At 44.6% G+C, this 23,995-nt stretch overlaps 1 protein-coding gene across 1 annotated transcript in view; it reads left to right on the top strand.

Annotated features, from left to right (window-relative positions):
• LOC126263151 (metallophosphoesterase 1) overlaps positions 1–23,995 on the top strand; it is a 151,951-nt gene that overhangs the window by 43,380 nt on the left and 84,576 nt on the right. Inside the window, exon 2 of the mRNA XM_049960183.1 lies at positions 11,082–11,224. Coding sequence (XP_049816140.1) covers positions 11,082–11,224 — 143 coding nt within the window. The remainder of the gene's footprint in view (positions 1–11,081; positions 11,225–23,995) is intronic.

Raw genomic sequence — 23,995 nt, 5'->3', positions numbered from 1 at the left:
TTTTGGTACAAGATACCCTCCTCCATGCACTTTACTGTGGTTTATGGAGTATGTATGTAGATGTAGATTATTATTGTACCTGAGCAAAATGGGGGTGGCTCACAAAAATGTTGTGTTAAGATGGTCTTACATTTATCGTGGTCATTTTGCAACCTCACAAGAAATAAATGACAAAATATTACATAAGATAATACAATTCTAAATCACACTCAGATATGCTTTTCATGACATGATAAGTATGTTAAATGGGTTTATTAGAATAAATGTTGCTGACTTAAAAGGATTATCTTTTCACCCTCTATTCATTTTTGCCTTTAGGTTTTACACAGTGTGCACCATTTATTGATTAACTGGTATGCTTCTAATGGCAATTTACATGATAAATAAAATAACTATTCAGCAAGCTTAAAGTTTAAATACTCATCATTTGGGATAATTAGGAAAGGAACCAGACAACTTGTACAGCTTTCATTCTACAAACAGCACTAGCGACTCAGAGTAGGGGAGATGTGCATAATCATACTGTTATAAAATTGGCTGTAATTTTTCACACTAGTAAATTTTTTGAAATGTAGCTTTTTGTGGTGCTTAGTGACATCACCAACTTTCATTTGAGACCTTGTATGACATGATAGCTCAAAGTGTTTGTTGGTTATTAATTTTCTGTTGCCTGTTGTAATATTCATAACCATAAATATTTGTATCTTTTGTAATAATTATTATAAAATTGTGGTCCATATTAAAGTGAGCTCATCTCATCATCACATCGCTGCAATTTCTGCAGTGCCTTTGATTTTATTGTTGCATGTTGATAAGTTGTGGAACTTAGTTTATGTTAAAATTTGCAACAACAGTATTACTGTCGACACCGACTAACCGCAGTTACATGCCTTTCGACTCACCTCAGGCTATGGGAAGTACCCACACTGGTACGTCGACTTGCTTAGCTACAGCCAATGTGTATACTTCTACACCTAAAACTACCTCTCTACTGTGCAAACCAGTGTGAAGTGTGTGGCAGAGGGTATGTCCAGTACATCAGTTATTAGGACTTTTCCCTGTTCCATTCACATCTGAATCACAGGAAAAATGATTTTTTAAATGCCTCTGTGCATGCTGTAATTAATCTAATCTTATGTTCACAATCCCTGTGGGAGTGATATTTATCGGCATATAGCATATTCCTAAGAATTATAAGTTAAAGCTGGTTCTTGAAGCTTTGTCAGTAGATTTTCTCGCTATAGTTTAAGTCTTCAGGAGTCTGCCAGTTCAGATCTTTCAACATCTCAGTGACACTCTCCCATGGGTCAGACGAACCTGTGACGATTCGTGCTGCTCTTTGCTGTACTCGTTCAATTACTCTTGCTAGTCCTATTCGGTATGGGTCCCACATACCTGAGCAATATTCTAGTGTGGGTTGCATGAGTGATTTGTAAGCGGTCTCCTTTGTAGACTGATTGCATTTCTCTAGTATTCTACCAAGAAACTGAAGTCTGCTACCTGCTTTACCCATGACTCAGCCTATGTAATCATTTCACTTCATTTCTCTACTGTTACACCCAAGTACATGTATGAGTTTATGAATTCCAACTGTGACTCAGAAATATTATATTCGTAGGGTACTAAGTGTGAAGTGCACAAGTTCACGTTCTTGAACATTTAAAGCAGGTTGCCAGCCATTGCTATCAATGTCTGATATATTGTTTCTACAATTTCTTTCAGACTCCACTTCATTGTAGATAACTGCATCATCTATAAAAAGTCTGAGGTTACTATTAATATTGCCCACAAAATCATTAATATACAACATGAACAGCAACAAAAGGGCTCAATGCATTTCCGAGGGGTACATCCAAAGTTACTTCTACATCTGTTGATGATTCTCCATCTGAGATAACATGCTGTGTTCTCCCTATCAAGAAAATCTCAATCCAGCCATATATTGCTCTAACATCTCATATGTAGGGACTGGACAAAGTCATATTTTATGCCGATATTCGGTGTTATTTTTAGGCAATTTCACTGATATTTGTATCAAATTTTGGTGCTATTTTTTGATGATTTCTATGCTACTTTTGTCAAATTTGTTGCTATTTGTGCAAAATGTGGTTCTGTTTTTCGCCAAATTCGTTTTTATTTTTTTATTTTTTTTGGGAATTTCACTACTGTTAATTTTGGTCTTATTTCTCTCCCTTATTCACGTTAGTTTCCTTTCGGTGCTTTTTTTTGCCAACTAAGGGTTTTTTCTTTCTTTTTTTTAACTATGTGCTGTTTTTTTGCCAGACTTGCTGTTATCTTGTTATGTTTTCGGCATTGTTGGATTCCAATTTTGCTGTTTGTTTACCAGTTTCAGTGTTGTTTGTTTGACAGTTTTCATGTTGTTTGTTTTCCAGTTGCGATGTCTTTTTCTGGTTTTCATGTTGTTTGTTTTCCGATTTTGGTACTATTTTTGATGTCATCATCTTGACGTACGCAGGGAAGCAACTGTCATTTTAAGATAATACACAAACGTGAGCCTTGAAGTAAGAAGCCAAAATGTGTTTTCAACATCAAATAAATATCACTTACAAATATTAGTAAATTACCATCCCCAGATTTATAGAATTTTTAATACAGGAAAATAACAGAATTCTTGATAAACACCAGTTACATGCTGTTTTTTTGCGTTATCATTTGTGCGAAATTTTCCTGCCCATATGCATATGATCATACTTTTGATAATAAGCGTAGGTGCGAGAGCCTAGCATCTGTTCCTGGCAGCCCATACCACTGCTACTAACAAGGCATACCCCCTCCCATTTCTCCTTCTGCACAAGAAGTCAGCTCATAATTTCATAGACTGACAAAACCCTTTATATACACTGACTGGCATGAAAAACGCGGAACCTAATAAATGAAATGTAATCATTGTGTAATTATCTAGTTAACCAAAGTGAAGCACTTCAACCGATTTTTTTGAGCGGGTTATGCTGTTGGCTTTGTTTTGTGAGCAAACAATGAAATATTGAATGTTTATTGCACTAGCCTCGATTGCTGTTTCCCGCACAACCTGGAAAACGCATCACTGAATTTGAGCGGATAATGTTTTGCCACTCTTGGAGCATTTATTGTTGTACCCTGAATTGTTCCCCTATTAATCAAACATTTTTGTAGGATCTTTCTGTGATTGTTGTTATCAGTTTTCTGGAGTAAACATGCTGTTAAGTCCTAAAGAAGCTGTGAAAACTGGCACTTTGTTGGAAGATGGCCACAGCATGCATTACATTGCAGAAGTATTGAGGACTACACCTTCCACGATTTCCAGAACTGTATCGAAGTTTGGAGAAACTAGAGTCTTTGTAAGGAGACCAGGAACAGGTCCAAGAACAGCAACATCAGAGAGAAATGACCACTCCTTGCAACTTCAAGTTCTCTGCAACTGCCACACCACTGTTATTGAAGCATGAAATCAACTCCACCAGGTCCAAGGGGTGTTAATGAGAGAATTGTTTGAAGAAGACTGCAAGAAGGCAATCTTCAGTCTTGAAGACCTGCTACAAGTCCGAAACTCACCAGAGAGCATTGCACAGTGCTCGACTTTGTTTGCAACGGAATGTCATGGGTGGGCAGTATAACAATTGGACCAATTGTTGTTCACTGGTGAGTTGCGATTTGGTCCCTGATCACCTGATGGAAGAGACGACTTCCTGACACTTAAATCCATACTCGATGTTAACAAATTTCTCTTCTTCAGAAACGCTTTCCTTGCCATTGCCAGTCTACATTTTATATCCTCTCTACTTCGACCATCATCAGTTATTTTGCTCCTCAGATAGCAAAACTCCTTTACTACTTTAAGTGTCTCATTTCCTAATCTAATTCCCTCAGCATCACCCGACTTAATTTGATTACATTCCATTATCCTCGTTTTGCTTTTGTTGATGTTCATCTTATATCCTCCCTTCAAGACACTGTCCATTCCGGTCAACTGCTCTTCCAAGTCCTTTGCTGTCTCTGACAGAATTACAATGTCATCGGTGAACCTTAAAGTTTTTATTTCTTCTCCATGGATTTTAATACCTACTCCGAATGTTTCTTTTGTTTCCTTTACTGCTTGCTCAATATACAGATTGAATAACATTGGGGAGAGGCTACAACCCTGTCTCACTCCCTTCCCAACCACTGCTTCCCTTTCATATCCCTTGACTCTTATAACTGCCATCTGGTTTCTGTACAAATTGTAAATAGCCATTTCCTCCCTGTATTTTACCCCTGCACCTTCAGAATTTGAAAGAGAGCATTCCAGTCAACATTGTCAAAAACTTTCTCCGAGTCTACAAATGCTAGAAACGTAGGTTTGTCTTTTCTTAGTCTAGCTTCTAAGATAAGTCGTAGGGTCAGTATTGCCTCCCGTGTTCCAACATTTCTACGGAATCCAAACTGATCTTCCCCAAGGTCGGCTTCTACCAGTTTTTCCATTTGTCTGTAAAGAATTCGCGTTAGTATTTTGCAGCTGTGACTCATTAAACTGATAGTTTGGTAATTTTCACATCTGTCAACGCCTGCTTTCTTTGGGATTGGAATTATTATATTCTTCTTGAAGTCTGAGGGTATTTCGCCTGTCTCATACATCTTGCTCACCAGATGGTAGGGTTTTGTTAGGACTGGCTCTCCCAAGGCCGTCAGTAGTTCTATTGGAATGTTGTCTACTCCTGGGGCCTCGTTTCGACTCAGATCTTTCAGTGCTCTGTCAAACTCTTCATGCAGTATCGTATCTCCCATTTCATCTTCATCTACATTCTCTTCCCTTTCTATAACATTGCCCTCGAGCACATCGCCCTTGTATAGTCCCTCCATGTACTCCTTCCACCTTCCTGCTTTCCCTTCTTTGCTTAGAACTGGGTTTCCAACTGAGCTCTTGATATTCATACAAGTGGTTCACTTTTCCCCAAAGGTCTCTCTTATTTTCCTGTAGGTAGTATCTATCTTACCCTTAGTGAGATAAGCCTCTACATCCTTACATTTGTCCTCTAGCCATCCCTGCTTAGCCATTTTGCACTTCTTGTCGATCTCACTTTTGAGGCATTTCTATTCATTTTTGCCTGCTTCATTTACTGCATTTTTGTATTTTCTCCTTTCAGCAATTAAATTCAATATTTCTTCTGTTACCCAAGGGTTTCTACTAGCCCTCGTCTTTTTACCTATTTGATCCTCTGCTGCCTTCACTATTTCATCCCTCAAAGCTACCCATTCTTCTTCTACTGTATTTCTTTCCCCCATTCCTGTCAATTGTTCCCTTATGCTCTCCCTGAAACCCTGTACAACCTCTGGTTTAGTCAGTTTATCCAAGTCCCATCTCCTTAAATTCCCTCCTTTTTGCAGTTTCTTCAGTTTTAATCTACAGTTCATAACCAATAGATTGTGGCCAGAGTCCACATCTGCCCCTGAAAATGTCCTACAATTTAAAACCTTGTTCCTAAATCTCTGTCTTACCATTATATAATCTATCTGAAACCTGTCAGTATCTCCAGGCTTCTTCCATGTATACAACCTTCTTTCATGATTCTTGAACCAAGTGTTAGCTATGATTAAGTTATGCTCTGTGCAAAATTCTACCAGGCGGCTTCGTCTTTCATTTCTTCCCCCCAATCCGTATTCACCCACTATGTTTCCTTCTCTCCCTTTTCCCATGACTATTAAATTTTTGTCTCCCTTCACTACCTGAATAATTTCTTTTATCTCATCATACATTTCTTCAATTTCTTCGTCATCTGCAGAGCTAGTTGGCATGTTGTTGTTGTTGTGGTCTTCAGTCCTGAGACTGGTTTAATGCAGCTCTCCATGCTACTCTAGTCTTGTACTATTGTGGTAGACGTGGGCTTCGTGTCTGGGACCCAAACTCCTATTTTTTTTTCATTATTAAACCTACTCCTGCATTACCCCTATTTGATTTTGTATTTATAACCCTGTATTCACCTGACCAAAAGTCTTGTTCCTCCTGCCACCGAACTTCACTAATTGCCACTATATCTAACTTTAACCTATCCATTCCCCTTTTTAAATTTTCTAATCTACCTGCCAGATTAAGAGATCTGACATTCCACACTCCAATCCATAGAACACCAGTTTTCTTTCTCCTGATAACAACGTCCTCTTGAGTAGTCCCCGCCCGGAGATCCGAATGGGGGACTATTGTACCTCCAGAATATTTTACCCAAGAGGTCGCCATCGTCATTTATCCATACAGTAAAGCTGCATGCCCTCGGGAAAAATTACGGCCGTAGTTTCCGCTTGCTTTCAGCCATTCGCATTACTAGCGCAGCAAGGCCGTTTTGGTTAGTGTTACAAGGCCAGATCAGTCAATCATCCAGACTGTTGCCCCTGCAACTACTGAAGAGGCTGCTGCCCCTCTTCAGGAACCATACGTTTGTCTGGCCTCTCAACAGATACCCCTCCGTTGTGGTTGCACCTACGATACGGCTATCTGTATCGCTGAGGCACACAAGCCTCCCCACCAACGGCAAGGTCTAGGGTAATTAATTTATCCCTAAAATACAAAGGAATGGCTTAATGTTTCCACGCCTGTCATTAAGGGCTTGAAAGTTCCCAGGTTCACTTAAATTTGACACAGATAAATGACTATTAACAAAACATACCGAGGGAAACACATTAGCTGATTTGTATGATTTTTATTCCTAAGGAATAACTATTGTAACAAAATACAATGAATGTAGATTTTTGAAATTAAGAGAGGGCTTGATTCATCTTGGACTCTTTCAACAGGACCCTTGGACCATCTATTGTTGTGAAGATAGTTGTTCCCAAGATGGAGTCATCGTAGGTGCATAGGAATGGGATGGGATAGTGATCAGGAATGGTGGTCAGAAATGGTATGGGCATTTGAATTTATGGTATTTGCCACATGAGCATCAGGAATCGTCCTTCTTGGGGGATGATGTGAAGAGCTAAGGTCCAAGGGCTTTTGGAAGGGTAAAGTGTGCCGGTGTTGAGCAGCTCTTCAAACTCGTTCTGTGTGATTTTGAGTTTGTAAGGGGGAGGGACATATGTGGCAGAAAACGGGGGGGGGGGGGGGGGGGGCTACATAATGCACCATGTTGTGCTGAAAGGGAGGCACTGGATTGCCTGGTGAGAAGCGGAAATTAAACGGGAGCTGCAGTGCACGGACATACCAGAGGTACTGTTGACTAAATGACACTATGCTACATTGGCCAGTAGTCAGTAATAACTGTGGTTAGTAACATCAGTGACCATGAAGGTTCACAGAAGTGAAGGCATTAGTTGAGCAAGTGGGTATGCTCCCAGTAAGTTGGGATAGCTGAACTGTTGGCAGCAGCAATTCAGGACAGGACAGGAGGGGCCAGGATTCAGAAGTAGTTTGTGGGAGATATAGGTAGGTTAGAATTGATGTTGAAGAGGTAGTGAAAAGGGAACTGACATTATTCAGATCCAGGATGAATAGATGCTGTGAAGTGATACAGCAACTGGACACACCTGCTGCTAGTTACTGGGAGCAGAGGGGTTCACAATTTGTGGTGTTCTCTCTAAACTTCTGGTGGTACCAGCAAGCTTCAGTAAGTTTGCAGCAATTGTTGGAGGGGTGGCTAAAGCCTCGCCAGGGGGGGTGGTTGTTTTTGCATGGGTGGTTTCTCACAGCTGGGAGAGGTCAGTGCATGGTGGCAAGTGGGTTAGGTGTAGGTGGGTGATGCTCTCAGTGAGTGCTGTCACCTTGGAGCTCAGATGTGTCAGAATCTGGTAGAGGTTGGGGTCTGCATGCTGGACAGATCACTAGCAATGGGGGCACAAGTGACATGATGTGCACGGAATCTTGGGGTTGGGAGGAGAGGGCAGGTGAATGAATACCTCTCATGCTGGCAGCCACAGGATGATAGCTCATGGAACACATCACAGCTGCTGCCAGAAGAGTATTCAGAGTCATGAACAGTTTGCAAAGACACTTGCGTTGCCTAATGGTAAATGATTGTGTGAGGCCAAGGGAAGCATACGAGCCATAAATTTAATAGTAGGCCTTTGGGAAGGACATGCAGTTCTGCCAGTGCTCAGATGTAATCCAGCAACAAAGATGGGGGCTGTCTCTGCACTGGATAATAAGTCACATGCCCATTACATCTTCAGTGATATGAAGCTGGGAATTATGTGCTCTTTTAGTTTAGTGTAACTGTGCCTCAGGGGGGGATGGGTGTGAAATGAAGTCCCAGACCTGGGTGGTGGTGGTGGTGGTGGTGGTGGTGGTGGTGGTGGTTGGGTTGAGGTGGCTGATGACCACTCCAAACTTTGTTGCATTGCTCATGACAGAACATTCTGTGAAAACTGCCTCAATGGAAGCAGACCACAAGCATGGGTCCTGTGGGTTGAAGGGAGGCAAGTGGGTGTCTGCACAACTGGGAGGAGGTTCTGTGGGGTCTGCTGGAGATAGTCCCACCATCCTATTGGTTAGCTGAGCCGAACTGTTCTGTAATGCAGATAGTTGTTTGCGGAGTTCTGAAGCATCTGAAGTGCTCGTGGATGCTAGGGCAGGAGGAATAATGGGAGGTTGTCAGTTGGAGAGCCCATTGAGTGTGACCGCAACAGTGACGGGGACATTTGGTAGTAACATTGTAACTTAAAACAGTGTGTCATGATATGTAGTATGTTGCTAACAAAGAAAGGAAAAAAAAGGAGTGTTGGCTAGGCCGCGTGATAAAATGGTGGATTGGTCCAAGGGGGCATGTGATGGCATGCACAGCCCATTCAGTGAGGTGGGGTTTGGGTGAGGGGCGGATGAGGAGTGGCAGTCCTAGCTGAGGGTGGAATGTAGATGGAGAGTGGTATGCACACTGAGGGTGGAGGGGAGGCTGTGAACGAAGGGTCGTGAGCAGGGGTGACAATCGGAGAGTGGAGAGTGTGAGCAGGATGTGTCCTGTTGACTTAATGAAAACTAAGTGTCCTCATGACCATGTGGAGCATGAAAAGTATAAACCAGCATGTTTTGGTAATGAGACCTGGTGCTTGTTTTAGAGGGGGCCACCAGTGAAGAAAGTTTCGAGGCTCACACAAATTTGGCGTGACTAAAGGACTGTTAACAAAACTTACTGAAGGAAACACATTAGCTGGTTTGCATGATTTGTGTTCCTAAGGACTAACTATTACAACAGAACTCAATGAATTAAGATTTTTTGCATTAAGAGGGGCCCTCTCTCATGGAGAAGTCTTTGAACAAAGTAAAGCTACTCTCAGTCTACAGTACTAATTGCAACAACATTTGGCAACTCGGATGAACAAATAATGAGGGAGATGGGGGAGAGAGTGACTTTATTGCATGGTAGCTCTGGAACAAAGTTTAAAGGTGAAATATGAATGAGCAAAAAAAAGGGAGATCGGGAAAAATTTGGGCTCACCTGGCAGTGATGAGAGCCAGCAGCGTTGGGGGGAAAAAAAAATCGTTTCTGGGTGCACTTAGTGGTCAAGGGATACCAGAGTGCTGTCTGGGAAAGAAACAGTAGTGTAAGTCACCTGGTACTCACCAAGCTTCACCACACAAAACACTTCGCTGCATATCATAATACAGTGGCTGACACTAGGGGGACGAACTGGGATGCTGCCATCAGACTTTTCAGGATCATGACAAAAATACTCTGAGGAATCTCAGTTCAAGCACAGGCATGGAATATGCTGTAAAACTTCTGTCATTTGGCAGACTGGAAAGAAGCACAAGCAGTGGAGCGCAAGCATGAAACCATTCCTTTATATGAACTCTGGTAATGTGTGGCAGCTGAGAGCACAAGCCACCTGGCGCTGTGACAGATGGGCTGCCGAGAGCGTGGCTGGGGGGGTCTTACCTCGATGAAGCAGTAGCAGAGACTGGTCAGTGATTGTTAGGGGTGCTTGGCTCCTGGGAAGCATGATGGTCAGAAATCTACATGTGATGCAAGTGACCAGCATGGGTGTTGCGGGAATGCAGTGACATGTTGGCTGATAGGAGCTTCTCTGATTGCTGGTTTCTGGCTGCCGTGCCACATCGTCTGCTGCAGTTGGTGGAGGTGGATGAAGGGAGTCATCACAATGCAGATTTAAAATGTGAAAAGTGTTTCACTTTTTGATGCTAAGATTTACAGTAATGATTTTGCAATAAAAAAGTACAACCACCTTAAAAGTTAATCTGTGATACATCACAAAATAAAATAATTTTTTGCATGCATCTTACTACAGCATGTAAACATTTCTACCATTACACTGTCATTTAAATTCTCATAAACTATGTTAAGGGACACAACTTAACTTTTGTTTATTTGATTAATTATGTATTTGCTTTTACCTAATTAGCATCAGCGACTACATCTTACCACTGTTTACCGTCAAGCTCTTCATATAAGTTCATGACCCTTGCCACATTTTTCTCTCTGCATGCGAAGGCTGATCTCAGGAACTACTGTAGGGATATTGATACAGTGCCCACTAATAGATAGAATGATTCGCTAGGAAGGCTTTTGGGCACGGGGGATAGGTATAAGGGCACCCAACTGCAGCACCAGGCTGGCACAAGGTACCACTACTGGGAGGCCAGCAGTAGAGCATCCGGCCACAAAGTTTAAAAAGTTCATCAAATCCTGAAAAAGTGGACCCAGTACTACATGGGATAAATGCTTGGTAAAAGGAGAAAGAATTTATATAGTAGATTTTATAAACTCTAGATTAATGCAGCTCTAAGGTTACAATGAAAATGGTGTATTTTAGGGATCAAATGATATTGTTTTATGTTGAAGAAATAATCATTGTTATAATATCCAAGTAATCTGAATTAAACTTGATGCTTGTACTTGCACATTATAGTTTCAGGTAGCTATAACTGGATAGCTCATAAGTTGATTCTTTGCTTAGTTGATAATGACACAGTGTTAATCTGAGTATACTCTGTCTACTACCCCATATTTGTGTCTTAGCTGAAGCAAATGGTTTCATAGCCATATAACTAGTCATTAAGCAGTTCAAACTAACAATATGGTTCCTGTTGATAACTTTTATATTATGATATTACTTTCATATTTAATTTCGAATTTGATAATAATTATTCATTATTTTTGTAGTGTTTGTGGCCGCAGTTAGACTCGAGACATGTTGATGAGACAGTACCTGCAAAACCAGATGCTGAGCCTGTGAGAGTCATGTTACTAGCTGACACACATCTGCTGGGTTCTCGGAATGGTCATTGGTTTGACAAGTTAAGAAGGTAGATGCATAATTTATTACTATAACAGTGTTTTTTTAATATTGATATTCTTCTTGGTCAGCTGGCTCCTTGTATTCTGTGCCATCAGGAAAAAGGACACTCAATTTGGACAACTTTTAGCTTCCACTTTATCTGTACACAGCTTTCATTTCTAATTAGAGTTCCTGTTATTCATGAAAGAGTTGTTTTTTTGAATGCCTGGGATGAATATGGCTTTTGAATAAAGAACTTGTAAACTGTCGGAGGCTTTAGATACTGCACCCAATCATGACCAAATCCAATAAGGCATGCTCTAACATTTGCAAGCAGTGTGAAAGGAAGTCATCCTCGAATGCTTCAGTTTGATATTTCAGCCAGGCCACTTTCCCAATTCATGGACAGAGGCAATTTGGATGCCTCTCCTCAAATCAGCAAAGGATTGAATTTGTTTCAGTAATTACCAAATTGTCACCTTAACTAGCTGTGTTTGAAAGATCCTTGAGTGAATTTTTAACAGTCATCTGCCCTGGGTGTTAAAGGACAGGTGACCCTTTAGCCACTCTCAGTGGGGATTCATAAAATTTCAATCCACTGCCAATAGCCTGACCCCTGGATTTTCAGCAGGTTTTCCTATATACACATCACTGTAATGCTATATTTTTTGACATTGGTAAGACATATGAAACTACTTGGAGACGCAGTAAGATGTATGACACTATTTGGAAACACAGTATTCTAGGGCACCTCCACTGATGAGGCTTTCTTCCCATCTTCATATGAGCCTTCCTATCTAAGCACTTTTTTATGTCCTGAGTTGGTGACATGTTGTTGGATTGTTTTGAGCAGGAGAATGGTGCTTCTGAGGGCTGTGTTTTAAGTGTTAGCCTCGTTGCAATAGCCTTAAACAGCATCTTGTTTATGATAGGGAATCTCTGCAGATAAATTTTATGTGTGTGTGTGTGTGTGTGTGTGTGTGTGTGTTTCCAATTCAGTCATTCTTGTCATATTTTTAATTTACCTGACCAGCATGTGAGGGACACCATGAAATTTTATAGACTCAGTCAGGTTTACAGGCCCCATTTTTTACTCCAAACACCTGAGAGACTGAAAGTCAGGACTTGGAAGGCACTGAATATCACAGGTGTTACAGAATGGACAGGGAGCATCTGCTCCAGTTTTGTAGGGCTTTCATGTGAACACTGCTAGACTCTGAGTGCACAGTGTTTGAATCAGTAAGGCCTTCTTATCTGAAGATTATTGATGCTATGTTCCATGAGGGGATAAGGATGACAATGGGTGCTTACAGTATGAGCCCCATACCCAGTCTCTGTGCTGAAGCTGGGAAACTGCCATTCACCATCCAGCAGCAGCTCCTCGTGGTGCATCAGGCTTGAAAGCTCCTCACTGCTCTAAATTCATAAGCAGTTGTTTTTGTCCATGCGCAGCATGGCAATTATGGATCCGCATTTGGCATGTCTGAAGCCACTTGATGTGGAGCAAGTACAACCCCAAATCAAAGACTTTAACCACCTGCCAACCTAGTTGCTGCTGAGGCCCAGAGTAATTTTAGATTTAGTACAGTACAGGAGAGGCTGCACTCCTGCATATGTTTTTAATACATTATTTATGACATTTTGACAGAGCACCACAACTCCATAGCTGTTGTTTATGGATGGCTCTGAACAGGGGGAGACGGTTGGTTGCTCAGTTGTTTCTCCTGATCATGTCCTCAAGATCTGAATGTGTCAAGACTTTACTGTCTTTGATGTGGAATTATACATAATCTCGCAGGCACTGGGGCAGATGAGAAGTGTTTAGAGTGCTAAATTCCTAGACTGCTCCAAATCCCTGAGTGCCCTTCACTCTGTATAATGCTTGTACCCAGCAGATAAAGTAGACCATAATATATAGGATGCCCTTCTCCACCTACACAGGCTGGGGAAGGAGGTATCTTTGTGTTGGGTAACAGGGCAATGGGTATTATGAAGAACAAAAGGGCAGATGTAGCAGCCAGGGAGGTATATCGTGATCCAAAGACACTTCAGTGTACCATCCCCCTACATGCTGTCGGCTCACTGTTGAGGTACAGAGTCACGCATGCCTGCAGAGAGGCTGGAAGTGACGGACAATAAGCTGCATCTAGTAAAGCCTGCAATGTGGCTGTGGAGTACCTCCTTCCAGCCATGCAGACAGGATAAGGTCCTCCTTACTCGTCTTCACATAGGCCACAGCCGTATGACACATGGCTTCTTGCTCCAATGAGAGGACTTCCCAATGTGTGGTGCTTGTGGCATACAGAACACAGGGTAGCAAATTTTAGCAGACTGTATTTTATTTTTGGACCAAAGGGTGTAGCTCATTTTCCAAAAGATTTGCCCTCTGTTTTAATTAGGAGTTAAATAAAATGGATACAACTTTTAAGATTTTGTGAATTGTCCGACTTTTACTTGTTCCGTGAAATTTTAATGCGATGTTTGTAATGTGCTATCAGAATAGCTGGATTTTGTAAGTGATCAGCCCCCCATATATTCCTGTGAAAATGTTTTGGTTTTCTTCTTGTCTTACTTTGGTTTACTTAACAGTTTTAGAACATCTGGACAATTTAACTCTGTCTTGTGTGATGTGAGCTAGTTTGATTGTGCAGGTGATCATGGGTGAGATAGAGGGAGAGTGAGTACAATTTTAACTCGGATTGCATTTTATCTTTTACCTCACAGTTTAACTTTAACCACATCTATTTCCCCGGTCCTCTTGTGAATTATTGTAACTAGCAGATATAGGTATTATGAGAAAAAGCAATCAACTGAGAGAAAATTTATTTATTTTGGTATCAATCACAAAGCAAGTAGTAATTTACACTATATTCATTTTATTACTATGTTAATGTAATTCTGTTTGTTTCCACAACACAGCATGAAATATACATTTTATGACACTCAGTAATGCTTTATCGTTTGGGCATTAGGATACCCCATGAATACTACGTATGAAATATCAACCACAGCTAACAAAATATTTATCATTGACATCTGTAAATGTACATGAAACTAAGCATAATAATGTGTTGTTGTATTCTGTATGGCAACTTGACAATGATTTGAGGCTTGCAATGTGTAGCAACATGTTAAACCCTATAGTGAGAATCATGTGCCATAAATTAAAGCTTGTTTGTTGACAGTATTATGAAAAGGAAAGTAGGAAAGTTGCTACTCACCATACAGCGGAGATGCTGAGTCACAGATAGGTACAACAAAAAGACTCTTACACTTAAAGCTCTCAGGGGAGTAGGTTTGATATGGACAGAGGTACTGACGTAGCCATCTTTGAGGCGGAGCTCAACATCTACACTTATGCTCAAAAAGGATAATGCTGATACATGGTGAAACAATGCTCTGGTGGGCGGTTGTCGGGTTTAAATCATCTCGGGGTATGACCATGCGGTGCATTTGACCTGCGGTCGTCGCAAGGTGCCAGAGGTGTGTTGGTGCATGTCAGTGTACAGTGCTGGGAGTAAGTGTGCAGACGTTTTCAGATGTTCTAGTGGTGACTGTGTGTTGAAAATGGCTCAAAGAACACATATTGATGACGTTTGAGGGATAGAATACTAGGGTGACTGGAGGCTGGTCAAACACAGCGGGTTGTAGCACGGGCCCTCTGTGTGCCACAAAGTGTGATCTCAAGATTATGGCAATGATTCCTGCAGACTAGGAAACGTGTCCAAGCGCTACAGTACGGGATGTCCACAGTGTACAACACCACAAGAAGACCGATATTTCACCATCAGTGCCCACAGGTGGCCACGGAGTATTGCAGGTAGCCTTGCTTGGGACCTCACTGCAGCCACTGGAACAGTTGTCTCCAGACACACAGTCTACAGACGACTGAACAGACATGGTTTGTTCGCCAGGAGACATGCAAGATGCAGACCACTGACCCCTGGTGACAGGAGAGCGTGTAAAGCCTGGTGTCAATAACACAGTACATGGTCATTGGAACAGTGGTCCCAGGTTATGTTCATAGACGAGTCCAGATGTAGTCTGAACAGTGATTCTCGCCGGGTTTTCACCTGGCGTGAACCAGGAACCAGATACCAACCCCTTAATGCCCTTGAAAGGGACCTGTATGGGGGTCGTGGTTTGATGGTGTGGGGTGGGATTATGATTGGTGCACGTACACCCCTGCATGTCTTTGACAGAGGAACTGTAACAGGTCAGGTGTATCGGGACATCATTTTGCACCAGTATGTCCACCTTTTGAGGGGTGCAGTGGGTCCCACCTTCCTCCTGATGGATGATAACGCACAGCCCCACAGAGCTGCCATCGTGGAGGAGTACCTTGAAACAGAAGATATCAGGTGAATGGAGTGGCCTACCTATTCTCCAGGCCTAAATCCCATCGAACACATCTGGGATGCTCTCGGTCAACATATCACTGTACGTTTGCACACCCGTTGAACACTCGAGGAGCTCCGACAGGCGCTGGTGCAAGAATGGGAGGCTATACCCCAGCAGCTGCTCGGCCACCTGATCCAGAGTATGCCAACCTGTTGTGCGGCTTGTGTATGTGTGCATAGTGATCATATCCCATATTGATGTCTGGGTACATGCGCAGGAAACAGTGGCGTTTTGTAGCACATGTGTTTCAGGACAGTTTTCTCAACTTATCACCAATACCGTGGATTGTGTCGTGTGTTCCTTATGTGCGCCAGTTTTGTGTAGTGCCACGTTGTGTAGCACCAAATTCTGCAATTATCCTTAATTTATGAGCATGAGTGTAGGAAGGTGGCTGCATGGGTTGAGTAGGACCAAATGAAGCAAATGGGGGAGAAGTTGTTGAGGTCCTGGAGGAATGTGGATAGGGTGTCCTTGCCTTCGATCCAGACAGCAAAGATATCGTCAGTGAATCTGAACCAGGTGAGGGATTTAGGAAGGATTCCTCTAGATGGCCCATGAATAGAATGGCATAGGATGGTGTCATGTGGGTGCCCATAGCCGTTCCCTGGAGAAGTAATTGTGGGTGAGGATATAGTTGGTCATGGCAACTAGGAGGGAGATTGCTGGTTTGGAATCCATCGGGCCTTGGCAAAGGTAGTGTTCAATAGCTGTAAGAACATTAGTACGCAGGGAGGTGGCATCAATAGTGATGTGTAGGGCACCATGTGGTAAAGGGACAGGAACTATGAAGAGTCGGTGGATGAAATGATTGGTATCTTTTATATAGGAGGGTAGGTTCTGGGTAATAGATTTAAGTTGTTGGTCTAAGAGAGCAGAGATTCTCTCAGTGGGGGCACAGTAACCAGCCACAATGGGGCATCCTGGGTGGTGAGGTTTATGGACTTCAGGAAGTGTGTAGAAGGAAGGAGTGCGGGGAGTGGTGGGGGTGAGTAGAGAGATGGACTCCAGGGAGAGGTTCTGGGATGGGTCTAAGGTTTTGAGTAGTAACTCAAAATCCTGCTGGATATCTGTAATGGGGTCACTGTGGCAAGGTTTACAGGTGGAGGTATCTGACATCTGGTAGAGTCCTTTCACCAGGTAATCCTTGCGGTTCAAAACAACAGTGGTGGAGCCTTTGTCTGCAGGTAGGATTATAAGGTAGGGACCAGTTTTTAGATGGTGGACTGTAGATTAGTTTGCATGTTGAGGGATTTGGGGAATGATGGTGAGGTAAGGTTCGAGCTTAAGAAATTCTGGAAAGTTAACAGGGGGTGATTTGACGGCAGCAGGGGTGGATCACAGTTGGATGGAGGAGTGAATTGAGTTAGGCAAGGTTCAGTATTGGTCTTTGGTTGAGTCTGATTGGTAGGGTTGGTGGCAAAAAAGTGGGGCAAAGGATGAGGCCTTTCGAAAGGACTGATATTTCTGTGGGGCTAAGGCGTCTGTAGAATAGGTTCATAACTGTGTTACGGGTCTGTTTACGTTCTGGTTACTGTGTGGTGGAGGGTGGGGTAAGTGTTGTAGGTCTGCAATACAGGGTTTGTCAGCTATGAGAGGACATGGAGAGGTTTGGAGGTTGTAGTCAAGGTGGTGGACAGTTGTATTCTGAGGCAGGAGTAGGAAGTGACCAGGATGAAGGGCTTTTTGAGGTGGTATTGTGAATGTTGCTCAAGTTCTTGCAGGGCAAGAGTTTCAATTTGTGTTGTGTGTTCCAGAAATTTGTGCTTGCTTAGCAGGAGAATTTTGCGGATGGAGAGAAGGTACTGCAAGGAGGTTTTGGCTTGTTTGATATGGTTTTGCAGGAATATGTTGGTGAGGGCTAAGGATTGGCAGAATCTAAGCAGATGGAGGTCATTGTGGAAGGAGGGGTGGCAGCCAGAGATGGGTAACTTGATGGTAAGGCCATTTGGGAGAATTCCATGAGCAAAGCAACAATACAGGAACAGTTTGTGGGACTGGGATCTGTCTAGGGATAAGAAAACTTTTCTATATTGATGCAGATGGAAGGAGCAAGGATCTATGGTGGTGGAAAAAATGCAAAAAATCATGTAAATAATGTAGAACCATTTCTGAAAATTTTCACAAAATTACAACCAAATATGTGTGAAAATTCACGAAAAGGATGAAATGGATGCAAAAGGGGAAAAAAGATAAAAACTGTGGTAGTTGACAATAGTGGAAGGCGAAAACTCACTAAAATTGGCGAGAAGTCAAAAGGATCATAGTAAAGAATAAACAATAAAAAAATGTTTCTTACTGTGGCTAGCAGGTCTGAGGGTGGATAAGTGCGAAGAAGGGGGACAGCAGATGTAACTGGATGGTGGAATTAGTGGGTGTGAACTGGGACAGAATGGAGAAAGAGTGGAGGGTGGAGAGGGGTTCATAGGATGAGATACAAAAAATGTGCGGGAATTAACATGGGAAAATGGGGGAAATGATGCAGACATAGTGATCAATTTGAGGGTATAGGATTAATTATATTGGCGGGAGTAATGTGGGACATAAGATGCTACACCAACAATCAGCGTGGTCTCATAGCCATCTTTTGTGAATGGCCGAGATGGTTGATGCAGTGTGGCTCGTAAGTAGTGTGTGCAGTGCGGTTTTTAAGGTGACAAGACAAACACAGGAAAGAAGAGAAAGAAGGACTGACATTAAGTATAGTGACGCAAAAGAAAATAGTAACCAAGGAAAACAGCAATGGGCTAGGATTGAAGAAAACCAATCAGGCAAAAATCAAACAAATGAAAATCCAGGATGGAATGCAACAGTATTATGAAAAGGAAAGTTGCTACTCACCATATACCGGGGATGCTGAGCCGCAGATAGGCACAACGAAAAGACTCATATAATTAAAGCTTTTGGCTGTTAAGGCCTTTGTCAACAATGGAAAACACACACACACACACATACACACACACAGTTCACACACACAGCTGCAGTCTCAGGCAAGTGAAACCACACTTTGAGCATCAGCACCAGTGCATGATGGGAGTGGTGACTGGGTGGGGACAAGGAGGAGGCTGGAGTGGGGAGGAGGAGGGATAGTATGGTGAGGGTGGCAGACAGTGAAGTTCTGGAGGTTAGACAGAGGGCAGGAGAGAGGTGGGTTGAGGAGGGGAGGAAATAGCAGAAAAGGAGAGAAATAAAAACACTGGGTGTGATGGTCAAATGCTGGCTGTCTAGTGCTGGAATGGGATCAGGGAAGAGGCTGGATGGGTGAGCACAGTGACTAACAAATGTTGATGCCAGGATGGTTATGGGAACGTAAGATGTATTGCAGGGAAAGTTCCCACCAGTGCAATTCAGAAAAGCTGGTATTGGTGGGAAGCATCCATATGGCACAGGCTGTGTAGCAGTCATTGAAATGAAGAATCTCAGCAACAGGATGGTCCACTTGTTTTTTGGCCATAGTTTGTCAGTGGCTATTCAACTATATCTTCACCCACAGTTACCTTGAAGGCATTACCTATGATCATATGCCACTTTCCTATGCCAACCTCTTCATGGGCCATCTAGAGGAATCCTTCCTAAATCCCTCACCTGGTTCAGATTCATTGATGACATCTTTTCTGTCTGGATCAAAGGTGAGGACACCCTATTCACATTCCTCCAGGACCTCAACAACTTCTTCCCGATTTGCTTCACCTGGTCCTACTCAACCCATGAAGCCACCTTCCTAGATGTTGACCTCTGTCTCAAAGATGGCTACCCCCCCTGCGGGTCCGGGGTAAGAATAGGCCCGAGGTATTCCTGCCTGTCGTAAGAGGCGACTAAAAGGAGTCCCTCCCCCTCAAGGGGGTAGTTAGCGCCTGCGTCCGGAGACGGACGGTTCCACGACCTCTATTTGCGGTCATTTTGCTTTTTCGCTTCTCGTTTCTTCCTTTCTTTGGTTGGTTCCTTTCTTTGCTCTTCTCCACCTCACTGTCTTCCTTACTCTTTCCCCTGCATAATCTCCTTGCCTTCTCATTGCCTTCTTCTCCTTGCCTTCTCATTGCCTTCTTCTCCTTGCCTTCTCATTGCCTTCTTCTCCTTGCCTTCTCATTGCCTTCTCATTGCCTTCTTTTCCTTGCCTTCTCTGGTCTCCGCCTCGGCGTTTGAGACACTGTCCTCTCTCTCTCTCTCTCTCTCTCTCTCTCTCTCTCTCTCCCTCCCCTTTTTCCTCTTCTTCCTTCCTCCCTGTGCGCGCCTGAAGGCCGACCCACGCGTTCGCACGCGTAGCCGGTGACGGGGTAACGCGTAATTCCCCGCCCTGGATAGACATGTAAGGCACGCGCGTACCCCCTGGTAAAGGCCAGGCCCGGGGAGGGGTGATTGCCTGAGCTGATACCTTCTGACCATGCCGATTGGTCCCTCCGTCTGTTTCTCGGGAGGTGTGACCTGAGGTGTAAACATTCACCTAAGGCGGGAGTGCCCTCTGAGAGGGTCCCCACAAGGAAGGAGCGCGCCATCGGAGACGCTGGCAATCATGGGGGATTTCTCCGCAATGGATTTCACTCCATCTCTCTCGACTTCTGCCCAAAAACGGAAACGTGACCAGCTACCAGTGACAAAAGTACTACCGCCTGCCCCACAGTTCCTCGTCGTTTCTCGATCTGAGGACAGAAAGGATTTTTCCTCTGTCAACCCTTTCGTTATCCAGAAGGGCGTCGATGCCATAGCCGGATCTGTCAAATCCTGTACCAGGTTGCGTAACGGTACCTTATTACTCGAAACTGAGAGCGCCTTTCAGGCACAAAAACTGCTTCGGGCCACACTCCTGTACATATTCCCTGTCCGGGTGGAGGCTCACCGAACTTTGAATTCGTCTCGTGGTGTGGTCTACACTAATCCCTCGACGGTTTGACTGACGAGGAGATTCAATCTTTCCTCGCTGAGCAGGGCGTGACGGCTGTCCATAGGGTCATGAAAAAGGTCAACAATGACCTTGTACCGACCCGGACACTTTTTTTGACCTTCGATAGTGTTCAGCTGCCATCGCGCATCAAAACGGGCTACGAGGTTATTTCTGTTCGCCCCTATGTCCCGACACCTACGCGCTGCTACCAGTGTCAGCGTTTCAATCACACTCGCCAATCTTGTTCCAATGCGGCTAAATGTGTCACTTGTGGCAGGGATGCCCATGAGGGTGACTGTCCACCTCCGTCTCCTCGTTGTGTGAACTGTCAGGGTGACCATGCTGCATCCTCCCGCGACTGTCCTGTCTATAAGGAAGAACGCTGTATCCAAGAAATTCGGGTCAAAGAGAAAGTGTCCACCTCGGCTGCTCGCAAGCTATTGGCTAGTAGGAAGCCCACGCTGCTCCCAGCGGGGAAATACAGTACTGTCCTCGCCTCTCCTCGGACTACCAGGGAGGTGGCAACCCAGACCTGCGATCTGACCTTCAGCACCACGGTCGTCCGTTCGGCCAGTGCTAAGATCGCGCGGTCGACGTCTCCTCTTCGTCCCATCACCCCACAGACACCAGCCCCTTCATCAGCTTCTGCTAAGACGAAGACCCAGAAGTCAGATGCACGGGCCTTCAAGAAGGAACCGTCCCGTGCAGACTTCCTACGTACCTCGACCTCCCAGCCTTCGTCCGGTACTTCCACCAAACGACCATCCAAGAAGGCTAATAGGAAGCACAGTTCTCCTTCTCCGCCACGGCGCATTTCTTCTCCTGCGCCACCCAGCGGTTGCCGCCCCAGGCCATCATCCCTTTCGCCTGGCCGCACCGCTGGTAGCCGAACATCTGGCCGTTCACCGGCGGAGGAAGCTCCCCCTCCCGGCCATCTTCCCAAGATGGCCGATGAACCTATAGACCCAATGGACGATGACTGTCCGCCTACTGATAGCAGCGGCAGTGCTCGCTCGAAGCCAGGCCCTCAGCGGCCTTTGAGGTGACCCCTTCTTTCATCTTCCTTTTTTCTTACGATGGCACTTATTCACTGGAATATTCGCAGCATTCGCTCCAACCGAGAGGACTTGAAGTTGCTGCTTCGCTTGCACCGTCCGCTCGTCGTAGCCCTCCAGGAAACGAAGCTACGTCCATGCGATCAAATTGCCTTGGCACACTACACCTCTGTGCGTTTTGACCTACCCCCTGTGGTAGGTATCCCAGCTCATGGAGGGGTTATGTTGCTGGTCCGGGATGATATTTACTACGATCCCATCACGTTGCACACCGGCCTGCAGGCAGTTGCAATCCGCATTACTCTCCCCACTTTTACATTTTCCATTTGTACCGTTTACACTCCATCGTCGTCTGCCGTTACCAGGGCAGACATGATGCAACTTATTGCTCAGCTACCTGCACCATTTTTGTTAACTGAAGACTTCAATGCCCACCATCCCCTTTGGGGCTCTCCAGCATCCTGCCCGAGGGGCTCCCTGTTAGCAGACCTTTTCAACCAGCTCAATCTCGTCTGCCTCAATACTGGCGCCCCTACTTTTCTTTCCGATACATCTCACACCTATTCCCATTTAGATCTCTCTATATGTACTCCCCAACTTGCACGCCGGTTCGAGTGGTATGCTCTTTCTGATACATATTCGAGCGACCACTTCCCGTGTGTTATCCATCTCCTGCAGCATACCCCCTCTCCGTGCTCATCTAGTTGGAACATCTCCAAAGCAGACTGGGGGCTCTTCTCTTCAAGGGCGACCTTTCAGGATCAAACATTCCCAAGCTGCGATAGTCAGGTCGCACACCTCACGGAAGTCATTCTCTCTGCTGCTGAATATTCCATCCCTCACCCTACTTCTTCTCCACGTCGCGTACCGGTCCCCTGGTGGACCGCAGCATGTAGAGACGCTCTACGTGCTCGTCGACGTGCTTTACGCGCCTTTAAACGCCACCCTACAGTGGCGAATTGTGTCAATTATAAACGATTACGAGCACAGTGTCGTCGTATTATTAAAGAAAGCAAGAAAGCCAGCTGGGCTGCTTTCACAAGCACCTTCAACAGTTTTACTCCTTCTTCTGTTGTCTGGGGTAGCCTGCGCCAGCTATCTGGCACTAAGGTCCACTCACCAGTTTCTGGCTTGACGGTCGTGAATGACGTCCTTGTGGCCCCTGAGGCTGTCTCCAATGCCTTCGGACGCTTTTTCGCAGAGGTTTCGAGCTCCGCTCATTACCACCCTGCCTTCCTCCCCCGCAAACAGGCAGAGGAGGCTAGGCCACCTAACTTCCGCTCCTCGAATCGTGAAAGTTATAATGCCCCATTCACCATGCGGGAACTCGAAACCGCACTTGGCCGATCACGGTCCTCCGCTCCAGGGCCTGATTCTATTCATATTCAGATGCTGAAGAACCTTTCTCCTGCGGGTAAAGGTTTTCTTCTTCGTACTTACAATCGCATCTGGATTGAGGGACATGTTCCCGCATGCTGGCGCGAGTCTATTGTAGTCCCGATTCCTAAGCCGGGGAAGGACAAGCACTTGCCCTCAAGTTATCGACCCATCTCGCTTACCAACTGTGTCTGTAAAGTGATGGAGCGAATGGTTAACTCTCGATTGGTTTGGCTGCTCGAGTCTCGACGCCTACTTACCAATGTACAATGTGGATTTCGTAGGTGCCGGTCTGCTGTTGACCATCTGGTTACCTTGTCGACCTTCATTATGAATAACTTCTTGCGGAAGCGCCCGACCGCGGCTGTGTTCTTTGATTTGGAGAAGGCTTACGACACCTGTTGGAGGGCGGGCATTCTCCGCACCATGCATACATGGGGTCTTCGCGGTCGCCTCCCTCTTTTTATTCGTTCCTTTTTAATGGATCGACAGTTCAGGGTACGTGTGGGTTCTGTCCTGTCAGACACCTTTCGCCAGGAGAATGGGGTACCACAGGGCTCAGTTTTGAGTGTCGCTCTCTTCGCCATAGCGATCAATCCAATAATGGATTGCCTCCCAGCTGATGTATCAGGCTCCCTTTTCGTGGACGATTTTACCATCTATTGCAGCGCGCAGCGTATGTGTTTCCTGGAGCGCTGTCTTCAGCGTTCTCTTGACCGTCTTTACTCGTGGAGTGTCGCCAATGGCTTCCGTTTTTCTGCCGAGAAGACTGTCTGTATTAACTTCTGGCGCTACAAAGAATTTCTCCCACCGTCTTTACGACTTGGTCCCGTTGCTCTCCCATTCGTGGAGACAACAAAATTTTTAGGTCTTACATTTGACAGGAAACTTAGTTGGTCTCCACATGTGTCTTATTTGGCTGCCCGTTGTACCCGTTCTCTCAATGTCCTCCGTGTTCTCAGTGGTATGTCGTGGGGAGCGGATCGAACCGTCCTCCTTCGCCTATATCGGTCGATCGTCCGCTCCAAGCTGTATTGTGGGAGCTTCGTATACTCCTCTGCACGGCCATCCATCTTACGCCGCCTCAACT

Source organism: Schistocerca nitens, chromosome 6, assembly GCF_023898315.1.
Source record: "Schistocerca nitens isolate TAMUIC-IGC-003100 chromosome 6, iqSchNite1.1, whole genome shotgun sequence".
NCBI lineage: Eukaryota > Metazoa > Arthropoda > Insecta > Orthoptera > Acrididae > Schistocerca > Schistocerca nitens.
This window is presented reverse-complemented; position numbering and strand designations above follow the sequence as displayed.